The sequence below is a fragment of the Cololabis saira genome, chromosome 8, assembly GCF_033807715.1.
Source record: "Cololabis saira isolate AMF1-May2022 chromosome 8, fColSai1.1, whole genome shotgun sequence".
Taxonomy (NCBI): domain Eukaryota; kingdom Metazoa; phylum Chordata; class Actinopteri; order Beloniformes; family Belonidae; genus Cololabis; species Cololabis saira.
In genome coordinates, this window is record NC_084594.1 from 15,237,524 (window position 1) to 15,259,280 (window position 21,757).

Below are 21,757 nucleotides of genomic sequence, written 5' to 3' on the forward strand. Positions count from 1 at the left end.
GTTGTTGCTTGATGCAAGCATGAGTTAAACTCCCTTGCTCGCACCAGCAGATTGTCCAACAAGGTAGATAACAAGGCCTTCCTTTTAGGAGTGAGGTTGTAATGTTGATCATCATCCTTAGTGTTTTTGAGGAGCTCTTCTCTTGTATAAAACACAGGGTTGTTCCCGCCAATCTGACCTGAGTCAAAGACGTCTCAAATTTCTAATTACGTTAACTGTAATTCACACTAAACTTTTTCACAAAATGTTTAAAACATTTTTGTTTTCAAGTAAAATTCAATAATCAGGCAAGTAATAATATCCAATAAATATAAAGTATCTATGATTATGCAATATGTTGCTTCCTCTACAATTTGATGAAATGTATTATTTCAAATTTCTTAAGAACAAAGTAATAGTTTACACAAAATAAATACATTGAATGTGCTCTTGTAGAGCAGCAGTGTCAGCAGTCACTCTTCCATAGGTTTCCTCTCTCTCCTCCTCTGAGAGGAAAGCCAAATATTTGAACCTGCTCATTTGTGCATCTCTTGCTTAGGTCTCCATGGATCGTTATCTTTTATTTTTTTATGAGTGGTGACTCTAACTGTCCTTTGTTTCATTGAGAAGTTTTGCTTGCAAAGGCACAATCAAATACATTGTGGGGCTGCTCTCCTCTGACATAACAGTGGCTGCATCCTTCATGGGCTTAAGGGCCCTCATAACATCTTCTGCATTTGAGACATCTGCTTCACTAAGAGTACAGATGTCTGACTCTGCTCTTCTCTCCTTGGGGGATTGTAGAGTGGCATAGATTGCAGGATGTTGTCCTAAAAACCTACTGACCATTTCAAAGGCACTGTTCCACCTGTTGCTACAGCCAGGTTTCAGTTTGTGACTTGGAAGACCATGCAGCTTCTGGTTCTCTTCCAGCTGGTGCCTGGTGATTGTGTGGCAGTGGAAAAATGCAGCAATATGACTGATTCTCCCCAGTAGCGTTGTCACGGTGGGCAACTCCAGGGCACTCAGAGAGGCCAGATTTACAGTATGGGCATAGCATTTCACATGAAGTTATTACAGATCTGAGCAACCCTGCTTACAGTAAACAACCTATAGGTGGAACAATGCACGTTGACATGGTTACTGTTCCAAATGAGAATGTAAGTATTGCCTTTAACTATAACTATTGCCTTTACTCAGCAAGATCTGGACCAGGGGCCTCATTTAAAATGGAGTGCGTAGGATTCATACTAAAAGTGCACGTACGCCCAAAAGCCGAAAATGGCGGGCGCAAAAAAAAATCTGGATCTATAAAACCGCGTGCACGCAGACTTCCACGCAATGTTCCCTTTATGAATCACAGTCCACCTGGAAAGCTGCGCAGCTGAATCCGCCCCATATCCCGCCCTCAACACGCCCATAAATCCATATGGATGAGCCTACTGAGCATGCGCAGTGGCTTCCTGCAGCCTGTTAGGGATGAATGCGTCAGAATGAATGAACGTGTCGAGCCACCGTGCCACTGAATTTCGCTGAGATCTGAGATCTAGATGTTGTGGATGATGTGGAGAGAGGACAGTGAAACGAGATTATTTGGTGGTCACAGTAAAAGTAGAAAAAGTATATAAATAGTATAAAATAAAGCGAGTGAGTGGCAGCACGTCGTTGCTGCCCGTTAGTGCCACGATCGCACGACGCAATTTCCACTGGGAACAGGGGGGACATGTCCCCCCCACTTTTCAAAATGATGTATTTGTCCCCCCCACTTTTTACAGTTTAAAAACTAACGGCAGGCTCAGCAAATCATCAAGACACTCGGGACGGCGGCCCGGCAGCCCCCGCTCCCCCTCCTCCCTCCCGTCTCCCCTCAGAGCTGCTCTAGGCTGTTTTATGGTTCCGCGTTACACCAACGCAGAGCCTACGGCATAGAGTACGCGACGACGCGCAATGTACGCCGGACCCTACGGCGTAGGCTCTGCGTTGGTGTGACGCAGAACCATAATTCCGGCTTAAAAGTAAACAACATGAGCGCACGTACCCGTGACAGGCAGACACACACGGGGAGAAGGGACTATTTCTTTAATTTTTTTTTTTTTTTTAAACTTTATCCTTATGAACGCAATTGTTATATAGTCCAACTTTCCTTATTTTAATCAGAACACTTTCTTTTTTCCTCTTCGGCGTGGAGTAGTGGGCTCGGAGCGGTAGTCATCCCTGCCCCCGCCCCCCCCGCCACCTGCTCCGTTATCAGCACTATTTTATTATAAGTCTGATATATGTTGTGATATGTGATGACATTATTAAGAGTATGACATGAATCTGGCTTCATTTCACCACCTCACAGCCTGCCTTGCCAGTTCCCCGTGTCTTAAGTAAATTCTCACGGGAGGGTCCGGGTTGCCGTAAAGATACGCAGATTTTTCGGTTAGTTTTTTCTTTTTAGATCCGAGGCTTTGCGTAGATGGCGGCTTCCGCAACTTTCAGGCGCTTTTTCTGCGCAAGCAAGCTTTATAGATGAGGCCCCAGAGCTTGGAACTGTGGAACCATCTTAAATGCGCTAATGTATATTGCTGTAGTTTCCTCGCGGGAAGAAAGTGAGAATGAGTAAGAACCGGTCAGATAGCCATGAAAAAATGGGTGGATGGAGCCCTGTGCACGGCCCAACTGATCTGTTACGGACAGGCAGGAGCTTCTGTAGTAGGTCATGCCGAGGTAATTCCCATCATTAAACACCAAGTGAAGTTAGAAAAACAACTCAATGTATGAACAAACCCCCAGAAACTAAGAGCTCAACATACTGCATATTCTTTGTCATCATCTTTCATTTGTTTACATATTTCATTTTTGAATTTCAGGTCTCCAAGCATCCCAAAAAAGTTGCTAAATAGAAAATGTAATGCTAGTTGGGAGTGAACTAAAGATGTTTAGATGGACAGGACATGACAAAATCCATTGCGTCATTAGTTAATAAAAATGAAACTAAAAATCAGAACCCATGGATGACACTAAGTACACCCCATGATTCAGCAGGACGTTGAGGTTTTTGCTTTCTCTAGAATTCATCACTGTCATAACACTGTAGAAGACATTTGACTGACTGTCCCTGACAATTCTGCCTCAGTTTTCAGGTTTCTAGGCATTTGTTTATACAAAGCTGTCTGAAGCATTTTCATCACCGTTCAAAAGAATTTATTTTTGGACATAGACGACCACTCTAAAACTTTTCATTTTCTTTTTTTTAATTCTCTGCCATTGTGGGGTAGAGTCTGTGGTGTGCCATAGATCACTGTCTTTTTGCATGACCTAAGCTACTGCCAAGCTTTAACTGTTGGACCGAGAGCCTCACATTTCCCTCTCATAATCTGGGTGATTCAAGAACTAAAACATTTCCTGGCCCTGTGATTGTGGAAAAAAAAAAGGAAAAAAGGTCAAAATCATGATTCCACTACCACTTTGTTTGGCAGTTGGTGGCTTTTCATTAATAATCTTTCTTACTCAAGAATGATGGATTATTGATTGTTTGAAATGAAAATAGTTTAGTGACTCTCCTCAGATTGTCTGGAAGCTAAAATTGTTTCAAGCTGGCAACAAAGGCCACAATGCTGAACTTATTTTTGAATCGTAAACTAACAGCAGGTGTCATGGACCATTTTGCCAAGACATTGTTGCTATCAGTGAGTTTTCAGACCCCCATAGCCCCTCTCTTGTCTGCTTGCTTGTTTTCCAAAAAGCGACTAGCAGCTAATTTAGCAATTTTGCTTTTCAAGTATTATTGAAGACTTTTGGAGACTTAAAAGTGAAGGCATGTGTCATTGTTACACTTCACATCACGCAGCAGCGGGTCCTGTTGTGGCACCCTCCCCGTCCGAAAGCACTTTCAGTCTTCATGCAGCAGCTCCAGCCAAAGCAGGAGATTTTCACCACCCCTCCTCATCAAGACTTCAACTGAATCACACATCCGCAAAGCTGCTTGTTGATCTGCACTGGCCCAGCACCATTGATTAATAATTAATGATATATCACTCTAATTTATTTACTTAGAAAATCAATTCCATGGCACTGCACTGGCCTGCAGACAGGATAATTGGAGTTGTCAACAGTAGTCATGGAAAGCAATTCTGGGGCTTGGGGATGCTAGTGTAGATGGGTGTCGCGGTACCATTTCATCAAGGTGGTTTCCAGCAACTCACTATAAGTCAGAGATCCATTTCGTCTCAGACATTTTACAGTAGTCAAACCTGAAACATCCAGTCGAAGTCAAAATCCGTTCCAAATATTGCTGCATTTTGTTTTTCCTCTTCATTGATGTATTTATCGGTTTTCTGTTTTTCTCCCAGCTTTCCTTACCGTCATGAGGATCCATTGAAGTTAACGACTGGCCAAACCCACATAGAAAACTACACCCCGTCATTTAAATATAGGAAAATGAAATTAAAAGATCTCTAAAATAAAAGTGGAAATGCAAAACAAAAGTGTCATGAAAAATGTAAATGAGGCATTACAAAATAAGTCTCACGAATAAAAAACACACCTTTTATGAAATAAAAGAATCTTGAAATACATAAATATACCATTATGGAATAATTTGTCATGACATTGTCACAAAATTACCATTTAAAATATAAAATTCTGTCAATGGAGTAAAACAAATGTTCTTGTCTCAAATTCTTTAAACCAGCACAAAAATCTAAAAGTCTTGTGAAACAAAATATATTTTTTACTGAGAAATTAGTTGTTGCATTGTACAACAGTAATATATGTGGTAACTAAGGTTTCTCACTTAAGCTGTGTTAAATACCCAAGCCACAGAAGCTTCTCTGTTACTGCCGAAATAATCTGTATACTGCACAACTGAGTTTGGGATGATCTTGTTATAACAAAAGTAGATGCTAATCGCCACATTACAAACAGACAGACAGAAGATTGTGAGCAACCCGGCCGGGTATAATTTCTGTCAAGGAAAAAAAAAAAAAAAGCATATTGCATCATGCAGAAAAGAAGAAACAAATTGTCAACATGAATCATTTTGAGCCACGCAGTAATGAAGACTGACCATCCTTGAGAGGAGAGGGAGGGAGGTGTGAAAACAACAACCCAGAGAGCTTTCCTTCATTTCACCCATCATAAATGCTTTCCCTGGTGGGAATGACTGGACAGCGATGGTTTGCGATGGAACAAAACACCTCTACCTGATGTGATAGAAAGAGGCATGATATTTCACTTAGTCATGGCCCAATGACATCTGAACAACAGATAGTCATGTAGTGCAGAAGAATGAACAAAAGGAAGCAGCTTTTCCTGGCATCAACAGTCTGAACATGTTTGATTCCTCTCCTCAAGTGGCAATACCTTCATCCACTGCTGAATGAATGAAAAAGTTGCTATCAGATTACAGTATTTTGTTGTTGTTTTTTAAGGTCTGTTTTTTAAGGCTGCTTGATCTGCCATCCAGCAGCTGGACCACAGTCCACGGATATGACTTCAATATTTATTGCATTACTAATGTACATGGGCTTACTGGACTCTTAACTGTGTAGGTCTACAGAGAAAGAAATGCAAATAGTTTTTTGGCAGGTATCTCTTAAAACTACTGACAGTAAACAGAAATGTGTGATAATGGAGTTTTTGTTGGCTCGGCTCTAGAAATCATCACAACAAAAAAGTGGCCTGCTCCTGCAAACACCTCTGTCGAGTCCTCGTGTGTAAGAACACCAGGATGGCTGCTGTATGTTTCCTGATTGTGAGAATGCTGTCTGCCTTGAAAGAACAAAGGTTGGCCTAAGAGTACTTGCTCCACAGAGTTCATGTCTCTGCTTACAGGATGAAAACAGCACAATATTTCTATTATGGAATTAAGAACATGTGCTACAGCATGTTTTACCACACGTGCAAATTTTATTCATTGTTCAATTATTGAAAATAAATGCATAACAGTTTTAAGTAATTCTGACTTTATCTGAACCAATATGTAAAACATTTTCACACAGAATAATTCAGATATTGCAGCCAAAACGGTAGACAAAAACTGCCGTATAAATCAGAGAGGTTCCCTCTGAAACGGCAGGTTAGTAGGGTATATGAAAATGGCATAAACATTGTGTATCCACACAGAAACTATCCACACAGAGACAATCACGTAGCATCCAGAAGGGAGAATGCAGAAACTGTTTCCTCAAAGACTATGTAAAGCACTAAATCCAGCATTGGGCATACTGTGAACAGCAGTCCATCGCTTGTTTTTCTTCAGCATGCATTTGGATTTTAAAGAGCTCAGCAGTTACAAAGGCGGCATTAGGGGCATTTTAATAGCTGAAGGAAACTGTTTACTCTTTCTACTTCAACAGATCTTTTCTTCTCAACAGTAGTTTTACACTGGTGAATCGATCTGGTAGTAACCACTAAAGTGAAGGTAAATGATACATCAATATATTTCTGACATAAAAGGGTCTTTCTTGTTATTTTCCAAAAATAGCCTTAATTTATATCAGGGCTGTATAATATTGATTATATTATCTATAATAATATATAATATATTTTCTTAAAATCTTGATTAACTGACAATATGTAAACGGTTAACTTGTGATTGATCGCCATTAATAAACAATTTATTTCATGTTATGTTTACCTTAAAAAGATATTTCAAACTTCAATAATACAAGACCAGGGGCGTCCAGTGTATGGAAAAAAAATAGACTTTGTTCCGCTTGGTTGGGCCAAGGGTCATATTTTTTTAAACATGCATGCATTAATATCATGTAAAACAGTTAAAACAATTGCATTAAACACAATTTGCATTAACATGTTATTAATGCATACATTTTGACAGCCCTAATCTGTATTCATTCATTCATTCATTCATTCATTCATTCATATATGTATATATAAGCAGGTATGTCACGAGGAAGCTACTATGAGATACTCGTCATTGTTGCCGTTCATTCTCGTCTGTTGTCATTTATGTTGCTCTGTAATTACTCCGACTAGCGTTAGGTGGTGTGGAAGCTTCTTTTCTGCAGTACTACAGCTTAATCTCTATGCAGCAGTATGATGAGACATAGCCGTGTTCTGTTTGTGAGAAAGGTGTGTGTTTGGGTGACGTCACACAGTGTCACATTGTTAAAGTATCTGATAGCTATAGTCTGCCATTTAATCCCAAACCCAACTAAAGTTCACATATTCAGCACCAGCTCTCATAATCCTTCCAGAACTGGGCAAATTGAAAATTCGGTTGACGAAAAGTGAAGCAGTCATTGTTAGGTACTCGATGAAAGTGGATCAAAATGAGCCTGTTAATTGGAAGACATGAGGCGTGGTATTACATACAACCCTAGACAAGTGGTAGCTACAGGCCATTTTCATAATCACGCATTGTGTACTATCCCATCTATTCTTTTCTTTCCATTTGTGATTAATACCAAATTTACAGAATTAATTTGCATGGTACAGTGAATAATCAAAACGTCAGCAGACAAGATTATCTCTAAGGGAGTCGAGACACCCTGTGGAAGAAATTCATTACATCCACAATCGTAATATTTCAGGTACTACCTTCGGCTTGTGACCATAGGTGAGGGGAGGAACACAGGTTTACCAGCAAGGAGCCTTGTTTGTTGGCTCAGATATTTCTCCAGAATCAGATCAGCTTTTTTGGCCAAGTTTGAACATGCCAGACTGAATGAAGAGAGAATGAAGCCAACAGGACCACATAATTAGTAAAAAAGAAGAGATGGCATCCTGATGTCACCAAATCAGAACCCCCTCCACCGCCCGGCTGAGCCTAGAAATTCTATCCATAAATGTTGTGGAAAAAAAACTGGTGACAAAGGGAAGCCCTGATAAACTCTACTTCACACTTCCCACCTGGAACAAATCTGACCATTGGCAGTGTGGAGTAAGCCCTCGTGCCATTGTTTCTGGGCCAGAACAGAACATTGGGCTCTGTTCTCCAGCAGGCCTGCAAAGCAATGTTGAAGAGCAACATGTGCTGCATAAAGGACGACATCTTTTCCAGGGATGTCCGTACATTTTACAACAACAGAGCGCAAAACCACATTCTGTACATATTACAAAAGAATAGTTAAGGAAGGAGAGGGTACTGGAATCTACCAACATTACTCACCTGTCGCAAAATAGGAAGTTCAAACAGTAACAGTATACACTTTTGGAACAATAGTTTTTTCTATTTTAGTTTTTTTCCCTAAACATGTTCTACCATAATATTTTTTCCTGACACGGGGGTTACATTTTATATCTCAATAATAACAATAATATATAATTAACTGTATCTTTACACAATTATTTTATGCTATGACTGACTATAATATGATTAATATATTTTATGAAATACATTTCCCTTTACCTCCCAGATGTGAATAAAACATTAAATTGACATTCTTTAATAAGTAGATATTAAAATGACAAATTAGTATGACTAGCTGGAGTTCAGATGAATATTTTATCTGTGCAAACAGTGCATACTCAAATCTGAAAAAATGTAATTGTCTTGGGCTCTATTGCTTTATAAAAGACAGAGTCTATATAATGGAACTCTGGATCACTGCTCTTTGTGTGAAAGCAGTCAAATATTAATATGCCAGTCATGAATTTGAACTTGGCAGATAACTGGGTATCATGTAATGCTGCAAAAAGGGGATGGGAAATAGGTCAAATAATGAAGGAAATAACATCAGTGAAGTTCTGAGTTTGAAGACTTGAGATGTTCAAATGACCTGTGTGTGTGTGTGTGTGTGTGTGTGTGTGTGTGTGTGTGTGTGTGTGTGTGTGTGTGTGTGTGTGTGTGTGTGTGTGTGTGTGTGTGTGTGTGTGTGTGTGTGTGTGTGTGTGTGTGTGTGTGTGTGTGTGTGTGTGTGTGTGTGTGTGTGTGTGTGTGTGTGTGATGCACCGATTGTTCGGTAACCGAAATTGTTCGGCCGAAAATGGCAAAAAAACACGTTTGGTGGAATAAGTGGGGAAAAAACAAACAATTAATAACGGCGTTGTAATATAAGGAAATAGACTGGCCGCTCCGTAACTGTTGCGCACCACATAAATCGTTGGCCAACCAAAAACTAACCACATAACGCTCCCGTAATATTGCGCAGCACATAAATCGTTGGCCAACCAAAAACTAACCACATAAGAATTTTACCTAACATTCACCAGCAGGTGGAACCAAAACAACATAAATCAATCTATTACAGGTGCGTTTAGATGACGAAATCAAACAGCGAAGAGCGTGGAGAGAAATGGTGCGGTGCAAACATGTCAGCAGTGTGGAAGTATTTTAGAGTGGCAAAGAATAATACAAGAATGGCTGTTTGCAATGAATGTTCTGCTCAAATATCTAGAGGGGGCACATCTGCAAAGTCTTTCAGCACTACAAGTTTGATTTATCGTTTGAAATGATAAAAAAAAACCCTGAGCGCTTTAATGCATTTTTATTGTTTTAAGGCCTATGTTACAATGTTCAGTCAGTTAAGCCTAACGTAAGCTCAAAGATGGCCAAAAAATGTATTTTGCTAATTTATTTATTTATTTATTTAGTTATTGTTCTTTGCTGGTATAATGTCTGCTGGAATATTTAAGAAATGCTGGGAAATTAAAAAATTTTCAGTTTTTTATGTTCAACAAATGTTTTCTACCTTGTAATTTTGTAAAAAAAAAATTTCTTTTAAAAGCATGCCTAAATCAAATTTATTTGATTTATGCAATGGTGAAAAAATTGGCAAAATAAATGAAAAACTGTGAAGAACCATGTTCGGTATTGTTCGGTATTCGGCCAAGTGTTTATTATTATTTTCGGTTTCGGCCACAAATTTTCATTTCGGTGCATCACTAGTGTGTATGTGTGTATGTGTGTATATGTATATGTATATATATATATATATATATATATATATATATATATATATATATATATATATATATATAATCTTCTCCAATGACTTAAAGAAGAGGAACAAAGGAGTTACAATGAACTACAGCTGATACCATGAACAAGAAAGTCAACAGTTAATTGTTCACCCTCTGTTGTTTTAGTTTTATCATCTGTTTTGCTTAGCATCTAGTAACGGTCATATGCTAAGGGCTTCTTGAATGACAGATGCTGCCTTAGAGATGAGAGGATCTGTGAACCAGAAGCAAAAATCAGTAACCAAATGTGTGTTGTTGTTTCTGAAGGCCCTGCAACTCCAGAATTTACAAACCACAACAAAAAAAAACAAGTCTGCAGTGACCAAAAACGTTCTATTTCAGAACCGAGCTCACATGAGTAGTGTGAAGGCATTACCATAACGAAAGTTTCTCACGTTTTAAGTGTAAACATGATGCTGTTGACCTGACCTCAGTCATTTCTGCAACAGTGTGAAATTTGTATTGAAAATAGAAAATTCCATAAAGTAAAGGGGTTCCATTTTCAGTCTCAATGTAACTGTAGTTTAAGTCTAACTGTTCTTTATTCTTTTCTTTTTTTCCGATTCACTTTTCATATACTTATGTAAATCATCTTGAATTGCCTTGTTGTTGAAAGGTTCTATATGAATAAACTTACCTTGCTTTCAATCTCCTTATTGTACAAACTGAATATGCTTTCGCTCTTTGCCCCCCCGCCCAAATATACTATAAATCCTCCCTTGAAGAGCTTCCATCATGTGATATTATACAATTTGGGTCACAAGCTGCTTGATTGACTTTTTTATTTTAAAATCAAGCTCGTTTCTTATAAAGTTTGACTGTCTTTAACATTGAGGAACATCAGTGAACTGCGTTAAAACAATTCCATGCCTAATGGTGGTTTTTCATTAGATGGTAAAGCTTGAAACAGTAACTAGGCTTTTTTTCTTCTTTTGAACTGCAGTAACTACCACCCTGGTGTAGGCGGTTATTGTACCAATTGTCATAGCAGTTCCACCAGCAATGTCTGGCACATCTTGGTGTGACACCACTGAGCAATAGAGGATATAGAGGGAGTACGATTCTTGATTCTCGTTTTATGTTTTGTTTTTTGCTACAGCAAGGAAATGAGTTTTGTCTCAAAAACACATGATGCAAGGTACATCCTTCGAGTAGAAGCTGCTGCTGGCACTATTCCTTTACTATTTAAATGCTACAGAGGCACCAGTTTATATACAAATATATATATATATTTATACATATTTCTTCCACTTAGTGTTTTTTTTTAACTATAATTATCATCATTATGATTGTTATAGTTCTTGTTCTTGGTAATTATATGAGCTTATCGGACTGTAAGCATTGAGATAAAACATACACATTCCAGTATAAAGAAATATAGCTGACCTGCAAAGTTTAGCCGGCGAATATGCTTGAGCAGATGGGTGCCATTGATGGGATCCATTTTAGCGCAGAGACCCACTTTCCCCGGGCAGAGCTCCTGGTGCATGTTGTGCAGAGCATGAGCCATCGCATACACTGCATCAATGACAAATTGCACCTTTCCCTCCTGCTCGTAATGGGAGTCCTTTCCTATTCGCTCCTGATCTTTAAGACACAAAGAAATATACAGATTAAATTCATCACACGTGCATCACATTCATTGTGTATGTTTCATTTCTAATAAGCAACAAATTGGTGCAGTTAAATACTGCTAAATTACTTTGGGCCTGCATTTGGCTCATTGTTCAAAGGGTCAGGTACAAGGTTGAGTCTGTAATTTCTATGCATGAAGAATAAGCAATTGTGAGACTGGAATATGAAATACACAATCTCACGCACACACACAAAAAGACAAACGATCTGTACTTCTGATAGCCACACCATAAATTAAGGAAAAGATTACTCTTTTAAGACTCAAGTACTGGCCATGAGGGGATCCAACCGGAAACATTATCTCCAAGTTTGTCCTTGAAGCTTTTTTGAAATAAGATTGTGATAAACCTATTGGGCCAACTGCACCGTCAATTTGTTTTTTATTTAAAAAAAAAAGATTTTTTTATCTGTAAATAGAGCATTATCTTTGTGAGGTCAGTTGCATTCATCATGTGAATGGACCCCACACTCTTTTACTGTGTGAGCAACTGTATTTTTGGCGCTTTGAAATACCATCGCATCTGCCACCAGCTTTTACTTCACCTCTGGAGATGTACTAAATTAGCTGTGCGGCTACTTTTATTTGTCACAACATGTGGACCAGCTTTACAAGCTCTCAGTGGCTGGTACGACACACTTATCAAACTCAACTTCGTACCTCAGTTCAATGATGCTGGGATAAAGCAGCCGTGTGGCTACCTGTAGCTGGCTATAGACAAACGTTACAGCTGGTAGTGGACAAAGAACCCTTGTTTAACACTCACTGGGCTTTGTAAATACACTATAATACTACTATTGTCATTTAGCAGATGCTTTTATCCAAAGCGACTTGCATCTGATAGATACTGCGTAACATGGCAGCTGGCGGATGCAGTGCTGGTGCAGGAGATGCAGTGAGTGCCGGATATATGCTACCCCTGAACAGCAATGGGATTTGCATAGTGGCTTCCCCTCCAAATCGCTTAGCACAAATCAAAATATGACCAGTCCAGTCTTCCTCTACCACTGGAAACATTGTGTTGGAAAACTATTAGAGTAACTTTTAACAGTAGATGCAGCTACGCTGTGGATTTATGAGTCTGAAGGGAACTATCATTTAGTGGAGGTGTTACGGCTCTGCAGAAGCTTGTGGACACTTATTTATGCCGATTAAAGTGAGAAATGATTCTTACTTAAAAAAACTACATAAATGATACATTCCAATTAATTGATCAAATCAATGTATAACCCAGCCTCGGCTTTGATGTAACCCCTTATAGGGCAGTCAATACTTGAAATTAAAAAATTTCAACTTTGAAGGGTTATTGGACAATATTAAAGGACATATTTTACTTTGTGATTTAAAAAAAACAATCATAGTATGTCGGTCTATTGAAGCTACCAAATATAAATATTTAAAGGGTTAAAGTGACACTTTGATAAAACAACAAAAATAGGGGAGACAAAAACGAGCTTGGAAAGAGACGGGGAGAATTATTACTAAAGACAGCTAAAGCTGCGAATTAAATGATTTAGCTCAAGGACTGCACACTTAGAAGCAGGTTTCCCAAGCGCAGACCAATCCTGCCACATCAATTGGTAGAATGCCCTCAGGACAGTGACAGTCTTCCCTCAGATGATCAAATCAAGTCTGGTATTATCATTAATGTTATACTTCTGTCTTTACATGACTGTGCATATTCCCACACTGTGTAATGATCCTACTGAATAATTAATGCAGTACAAATATGTATTTTAATGTAGAGAGGGCAAATAAAGGCTTTCTGGTGCTTAAAGATCTGAGTTATACATACAGTACGAGCTGTTGGCACGGCTTCTCCGTTCTGTCGCCCTCAAACAAACCCAGGTGGGGTCGTTTTATGCAGGCCACTCGGAATGAGAAGAACCTTTTTTTTTTTTTTTTTTTAAATCAAAAGATGTGGCATCATTCCAAAAGGCATAGAAGAAATTGCATTGCTCTTCTATGAGTCGTATTCTTTCAGTGGTGAATGGGTCTTGCCTCATGCAATTAGCTAGAAGGTAAATATCTGGATTGCCGCAGAGGAATAAATCAATTCCAATATCTGGAGTGCAAGATTTTCTCCTTCGGGAAATCTCATCTGTGAAAAGAAAAACCCTCTCTTGTATCTCCTGAAGGACTACATGGACCAGCTCTCAATAGGCATTAGCTTTTAAAGCTGACATTTGTATACCATTAACTCTATGCCACATGTCTTATTAGCGCATTTACACTCACCACCTTATACAATGGCCGGTGAATGATTACTTAAATTTGACTGGATCATGACCTGTTTCATCAGATGCAAATTCAGTGAATAAAAGAATAAAAAGAAAAGAGAGAGAGACATGCATAAACAGGACAGGGATAATCATTTTTTCCAGGAGTTTGTTAATCCTGGCCCGGATGTTCCACAGTTTTTGTGATTGTTAATTTTTGTGACGGGGTAAGGACTAAGAAGGAGGGAGAACACAATCCCAACTTGTCCTTTCTCCTTAACAGCCTAACATTTTAAAGCCAACTTTACAAAGCTGGGCCGCATGAGCGTGGGAGATTATTAGAAGCAGGTGTGCTCAATTTGGATTAACAATAGACTAATTACCAGGGATGAGGTAATGATAGAGCACAATATACTTACATAACTGCTGAACTGAATTCAGTTAGGCTTTGCAAGGTAATACGTGCCCAGCAGGGGATGTGCTGTTAGAATTCACACAATAATGACTGCACTGTCAGGTAAGAATCACCTAATGGTGTGTCTTACTGTGTTGTTGACTTGCTTGTTGCAATATTCATCAAGAATTAAGTAAAATAAATAAACAATGTAAGCCATCTCAAATTGCACAAGCTCTGACCAGCTGCGAGTCGGGATTCACTCTTGGATGGTCAAGCATTACTGAAATAGATGCATTTAAATACAAGGCAAGGCACATTTATTTATAAAGCACATTTCACACGACAAGCATGGACTCAATGTGCTCAAATAGATAAACAAACAAACAAACAAAATTACAGGGAAAAACAACAACAATAATTCCATTATAACAAAAATGCTATCACTCAACCAATGATGTACAGTTTAGTCAAACGCCTGTGCAAAAAGGTACGTTTTTAGTCTGCTTTTGAAAGAGGGCTGTTGGAGCAGACCTTAGTTCCTGCGGCAAGGAATTCCAGAGAGTGTAGTAGTGACTGAAAGCACCATGAGCAGATCTAGTGTAAATTCTAGGTATGATGAGAAGACTCTTATTTGATGATCTAAGGGATCTGCCCGGTATGTATTCAGTGAGCATGTCAACCATGTAGGAGGGAGCTACGCCGTTCATAGATTTGAAAACAATAAGAAGTACCGGTACTTTAAAATCTACTCTTTGTTTAACAGGGAGCCATTGAAGAGAGGATAAAACAGGAGTGACGTGTTCATACAAATTATTTAATTTGAAGAAAAATAAACTATACTTTTATTCAGTTCAGCAGATGATTTTTCATATGTATAAAAAATAAGTTTTAAAAAGTCTAAAAATAATAGCGCTTTAGTGCAAGGATTAGCTGGACAAATAATCTAATTCAATTTCAGGGTGGCTGGACGCTCCCTTAAGCCGGAAATATACTCTACGCACGTAACCTGCGTAGCCTGCGTAGCCTGCTTTGTGTCTGTTCATGCTCCACTGCGTACGTCGCGTACCACCCGAGTAGAGCCTGTCATACCGATGGTGACCGATAGGGGGCAGTAAGCAGAGCAACAGTTGGAAAAGCTACTTATATTAAGTAGCAGAAGTAGTAGCAGCAGCAGCGGTAGCAGATTAGAAAAACGAACACTTTTACAGGACAATATTGGATGATGTAGGAGATTATAACATCGTGTGAATGTGTATGAGTGTGTATGAATGTTGGTGGTGGTCGGAGGGGCCGTTTGGCGCGATATGGCAGCCACGCTCCCGTCAGTCTGCAGGGCAGCTGCGGCTACAGACGGAGCTACCACCGGGGAGAATGTGTGTGAATGAATAATGATCTCTGTAAAGCTCTGGGTGCCTAGAAGGAAGCTAAAGAAAACCATAACATTATTATTATTATTATTACTCTTTTTTTAATGTGTATTACTTATTTATATTACTGTTTTACCCCCTTCCCTGTGTGTGTGTGTGTGTACTTCTGCTACGTGAGTTTCCCCGTTGAGGGAGTAATAAAGGACTATTTTATCTTATCTTATTATTATTGCTTATTATCAAAAGTGGATAGTCTTTCCAGACTAATTTATCCAGCATTCTCCTCACCCATCTCAACAAGAATGACGAAACAATAAATCCAGTTAATTTTAGGTTCATATGGAGAAGTAGATGTCAATATATAAGAAAGATTAACATGGTCAAAAAATGTATTGTTCCTAATATGATTCCAAGTCATTCAATAGTATTTTTATTGAAAAACAGAGTATTTAAAATAAAATAAGTCCCGTCAATTGACTCCTGGCTCCCGGCTCCGCTTCCTCCCGGCTCCGGGAGGCACCGAGGCTCGGCGCGTACCTCCGCCGGGGCTCGGTAGCCGGGGCTCGGTCGCCGGGGCTCGGCGGCCGGGGCTCGGCGGCCGGGGCTCGCCATCCGCGGTACTCCCGGGGACTCTAGTCCCGCAGCACCAGTGAGTATTTTGACCGGAGAGATTATAAAATACCGGACTTCGGCATATTTTACCGGACAACGGAAACCCTGGGGGGAAGTTAAATATTGCATAAATATATGCACGGGGAACTTTCTCCAGGGGAGAGCAGCATAATCGTGCCAGCCGGGATCAGACCGGGAACAGCGATACTAGCGGCCAGAGCGAGAACTGCAGGTCGCGTACGCGTTCAGTGTCTTTTTGAGAACGTGCACGTCGACGCGTCAAATGTACGCAGGATACGCAGGATACGCGAGACGTGACGTCACGCGTATCCTGCGTCTCGCGTACGCGTTCTGAACTGCAAGTATAAACGCGGCTTTAGAGATCGGGTGAGGAGTTCAGTCACCCGGGAGTCGAGCCGCTGCTCCTTCACATTGAGAGGAGTCAGCTGAGGTGGCTTGGGCGTCTGTACCAGATCCTCCTGGACGCCTCCCTAGGGAAGTGTTCCAGGCATGTCCCTCCTCCCTAGGGAGGTGTTCCAGGCATGTCCCTCCTCCCTAGGGAGGTGTTCCAGGCATGTCCCTCCTCCCTAGGGAGGTGTTCCAGGCATGTCCCTCCGGGAGGAAACCCTGGGGAAGACCCAGGACACGCTGGAGAGACTATGTCTCTCGAGTGGCCAGGGAACGCCTCAGACTCCCCTCAGAAGAGCTGGAGGAAATGTCTGGGGTGAGGGATGGATGGATGGATGGATGGATGGATGGATGGATGGATGGATGGATGGATGGATATTGTAATGCAGAAGCATTGTTTTACCAACAACAGAGAGGAAAAATGAAACCTTTTGCAAATCTACAAAAAACAAAAATAAAGGTTTCACATTATGTGGGATGATTAAATAATTAAAATCCCTGTCAAACAAACTTGTACTTGCTGTTGCTTTTTCTCAAAACAGTTGTTAATTCCCTACACTGCACCGAACATCAGTTTTGTTGGTTTATCTGACCTAATCTTAGTCATCTTTAGTTTTTCCTCTTTGATCTTGTTAGTTTGTTTTCATTCTATTAAATCTACTCTGAACATTTTGTTTTTCATCTTGCTGTCAGTTTTTCTCTATACAGCACTTTGAATTGTCTGTTACAAGAAATGTGGTGTACTGTACATATAAATTAGCCTTAAATGGAAATCTACTGACTACAATTTAGTCAATATGATGTATAAATACTACATATGCTAAAATTGAGATCAGTTGGTCGACAGCAATTGAGGTGGTTGTCATAGTCTACTTTATCCATTTAAAGTTGTGGTAATATAATAAAATGACAGAAAGCTTGAATGGAGGGCAACTGAACCAAGGAAAGGATTTCAGTGGCTGTCAATTCAGGCTTTTTCCTTGAAAATATGCATCTTAATCTATGTGTTGCAAATGTAATTCAAACCAGTAAGCCATAATGTATTCAGTTTTAAGTGTAGCAGCTTGAGCTGACCTACTACGGATCAATCTCGCTGCACTGGGAGGCAAAACAAGGTGAGCACAAATGTTACAATCAGCATATCAACTAAAAATTGCAGCATAAATTAGATTATTTATTCAATCTTGCTTCGTCAAAAAACAATAGCAGCAAATAGAGTTAGACTATTTGAGTACCAGCATTTCATAACTAAAAATCTTGAGCCATTTTGGGTTTTATCATTCAGTATCAGTCTTCTTATAGTTGGAGCTATTTTCTGTGGTCGCTTCAATCTTAGTACAGGCTAACCCCCTAAATCAGGGTAGGTCTCCTTCTGTCAGCTATCCTTCATTTTTCTTTCATCTCCCAATCCACATTTCACACCAGAGGGGCTGTAATGTCCCTGATTATTTCATGAGCTTTGGAAATGCATGAATTATTGTTGGAGGTTACAGCTCAGTAATTAAGGGCCACGGGGGCCTTGATTGGAAAGAGATGGTCACAGTTTCTGGCCGCCATGTTTCTGCCATAGGGAATCCTCGGAGCCAGAGTTGGTGTGAGAGTGATATTTCTCATGCAGGCCTGGCCGGCCACCCACACCAACTTTGTATTGTGTTTTCTCCTTAAGAACGTCCCCTTTTTCTTCCTCCTCACTGGCATTTTGGCTCATTCACATGCATTTTCCAGGCTGGCACTTCAGATTAAGCAAAGCAAAAGCAAAGTGTGGGTGTCTTCCACTGAAGTGTCACACAAAACTTCATGTGACAGAGAGTGCTGGCTCAAGACCTTTGACCTTTATATTCGGCTTATGGTTTGCCACAGGCTGTCTATTCTTTTCCTGCCAAGACAGCTGAGCTGCCTCTTCGATTAATCTGACACTGCAGCTATGTGTCTCAACTCTGCCTCTTTCCTTTTTTTAATCTGTGAAATATATTTTGTTGCATCTAACAGGTTCTTATTTATCTTTTCCTGAAGATAATTGTCATTGCTTCTTCATTTTTACGATGTTTAGAATAAAAAAAATATATTTTTCGGATGTTTTCGCTATGAATTCAATACAATGTTGACATGGTGTCATCACCAAAATTGCTATTTGCTATTAATGAATTTTTTTTTTATTATGCTTTTCCATATTTTCTCACTTATCCATGGTAGAATTATGTGAAATATTATATTATGATAGACTGAAGGTATATCTTGTACTATATCTGGAAGCTAAGAACTCTTCCCTCAGGAGTTTTTTTTTTTTTGTCCTAATTTTGGCTCTGTGTTTCTTCACAGAAAGCCACATTTGTATGGTCATATTGTCCAGCTTCTGCCTTCCCAGAAAAGCAAGAGCCTCAGCAGTCATTTTAAAGGCGGAAGTTTACAATTGTGCAGCGAGGATTGAGTGTTTTCTGCTGCTTTTTCTTAGTAAGCATTTTTCTTTTGTTTTCAAGTTGTCTTCAAAGAAATGAGTTTTTGGTTTTGAGGGAAAGCTGGAAAACCAGGCTCAGTGGATGCAATTTGTTTTTTCTCAGCCACCAATGGAGTGAATGTGTTTGTTCACTTCACAGTGAAACGTTGTTTTATGAGCAGGCGCCAGAAAGACTGCAGCTGAAATCTTGCTCAAAATGTGATCAACTTCACTGACTATCATTCCCACAAAACAGTATCCTTAGTTGAACTACATCTTGTGTCTTGGTTTAGTTTACACTTTGGTGTACTTCTCACAGCTACCGTACTTTGCAGACCATTAAGAGCACCGCATTATAAAGCGCTATATCAATGAACGTGTCTATTTTCATACATAAGGCGCACCGGGTTATAAGGCAGATGATGAAACATATATAAAGTGAAACAAAATAGTCTGGTCGAACTTTATTCAACCCATTCACAATAACTCAGATTATCATTCAGTTGTAACTGATATGGAAAAATACACATATTTTAAATCATTCGTCTTCCACAATTAAAAAGTGACGGAGGTAAGCGTTGTACTATGTTCTGTTCTCTGATTGGTTCATCGTTGCCAGTGATAGCAGACACCTGAAGTTAGTGTGAGGTTGGAACAACGTTGTATTCCAAAATTGGATTGTAATTGGATTATGATACAGATTTGAAAATTGGGTTTCCCTAACGTTGGCTTGATGTCTAACTATAGTAAGGTAACATTGACTAGATGTTGGATTATGGCTGCTTGCAGGCACTACATAATTAGTTATCTAACATTGTCTGACGTTGTAACCGGTATCCAACCAAGGACCAACTTTAATACAATGTTCCTGAGTCAGCTGATAAATCAATCAAGTGGAGCGGCTTTGTCGCTACCAAAGTCGCACTAAAACATTTTGACAGATTTTTGAGCGCAGTGTACCACATACAACTGGTTCGAGGTCAGTAAGCACAACAAGAATTCATACATAAGGTGCTCATGATTATAAAGCGCACTGCCGATTTTTGAGAAAATGTAAGGATTTTAATTGTGCCTTATAGTGCGGAAAATACACAAATAAAAAAATATATGTATGGTAACTTTAATAAATCAATATCAGCATCAAAATTGTGATCTCAAAGACAAATAATTCAAATAATAGTCTAAAGAAAAAAAAGCTGACAAAAAGTTACTTAATATCAATAAAAGGCCTCTATAACCAGAACTAATGGCTTAACATGCACTGTAGGCGTCTGTTTTGACGGATTCCTCGGCCAAGTTTTGTGTTTCAACTTTTTCGTTTTCCGTATTGTTTGATATTGGTATTGATATCCGTTGTGTTGCTACTACGTACACAGTCACATCATACTGGATCATAGTTAGCTAAGAGCTGAAAGCCTGGCATTTGAAAAAAAAAAAGTGCTGAGTTGAAATGCCTCATTTAAACAAAAGAAAATGCATTTCACTTTATAAAAGAACAATAATACATTTTAATTTATGAATAAGTCCACTCGAGCTTGGTATGAACGAATTTTTTCGATACAAGAGCTGATACCTGAACGCAAATACCTGAGTAAATCACAAGAGCAGAAACTAAATAACCTAAACCTTCTGCAGACAATCAGTTCAGATCCTGAATCTAATAAACAATATTCAGAATTGTAATTGCACTCATAGCATATGACAGAAAAGTCACCATAAGATTTTTAAAACAAACACTAACACACTGTTGTTTGGCGAATTCAGATTTACAAGACAAAAGAAAAAAAATCCTCCTTTTATAAATCAGCAAGCTGTCCAAAATATTCCCCATCTCCTGCCCAGTGCATGCTGGGAAAGACTCCAAGCACCCCGCAAGGCTGTTCTGGATAAGCGGTTTAAAAAATAGATGGTTGGATGGAAGAGAGCATGTTTGCTTTATCTGCATTGCTTTGTTTCCTGCAGCTCCCCCACATCATTAATACGCAGGCAAAACACGGAGCATACTACAAGACTGGTCCCTGCTCTACCTCAGCTGTCTGCTCCAGATTAATCAATATGAGTTTTACATCTCCTTCACTCATAGTTAAAAGACAAGACTTGACTCTTTTTTTCCCCGTCCCCCGCCAGCTACGCATGTCATCGTTATCCTTTGATCAAACACAGTAACCCTCAAAGGGCACCGATAATTCTCAACAACGCCCCATGTGGCTCTGGCACACCTGCCTCGGGAACACGGCGGAGCTCTCTACCTGCACAGAAACACCTAACGAATTACACTTTAACCTCAAACACATTCTTTGTGATTCCTGTTGAAACTGAGCAGATTGTAAAAACTTGACACTGAAATGTTTGTAACGGAGGAGCCGCTTGCTGTCTTCCGCATATGCAGCATTTAGCCCTGGTACAGATTGTTTTTATATGTTGATGTTGCTATGTTGACTTGTGAATTAAACCTCTGCAGGAAGTGTTTTCAATAAGTTAAAATATTTAAATGACTCTACGCACCATGTATGGAACTATAAAACTATTTACATTTATATTAACTTTAATTGGCAAACAGCTAAAGTCAATTATGTGGTTGTTTGTGTTTATCTGATGTGTTTGCCATCACCATGAAAAAAAAACATTGAATTCCTATTTAGTAATTATTTTTAGACTTTGTTGAGTTAAACCATCCAACAAAAACAACCTTTTAATAGCAGTATACCGATTCTGCCAGTATTGACTGTGAAAGTAATTGTACATAAATGGGCTAAACTGCAGCATAGTAACCTTTCCTTTCACTACAATTGAAGT

At 39.3% G+C, this 21,757-nt stretch overlaps 1 protein-coding gene across 3 annotated transcripts in view; it reads right to left on the reverse strand.

Annotated features, from left to right (window-relative positions):
- The window catches only part of LOC133448403 (metabotropic glutamate receptor 4-like), a 211,737-nt gene that overhangs the window by 25,833 nt on the left and 164,147 nt on the right, over positions 1–21,757 (reverse strand). For all 3 annotated transcript variants that reach the window (XM_061726887.1, XM_061726889.1, XM_061726888.1), the window contains exon 7: positions 11,278–11,478. In XM_061726887.1, coding sequence (XP_061582871.1) covers positions 11,278–11,478 — 201 coding nt within the window. The remainder of the gene's footprint in view (positions 1–11,277; positions 11,479–21,757) is intronic.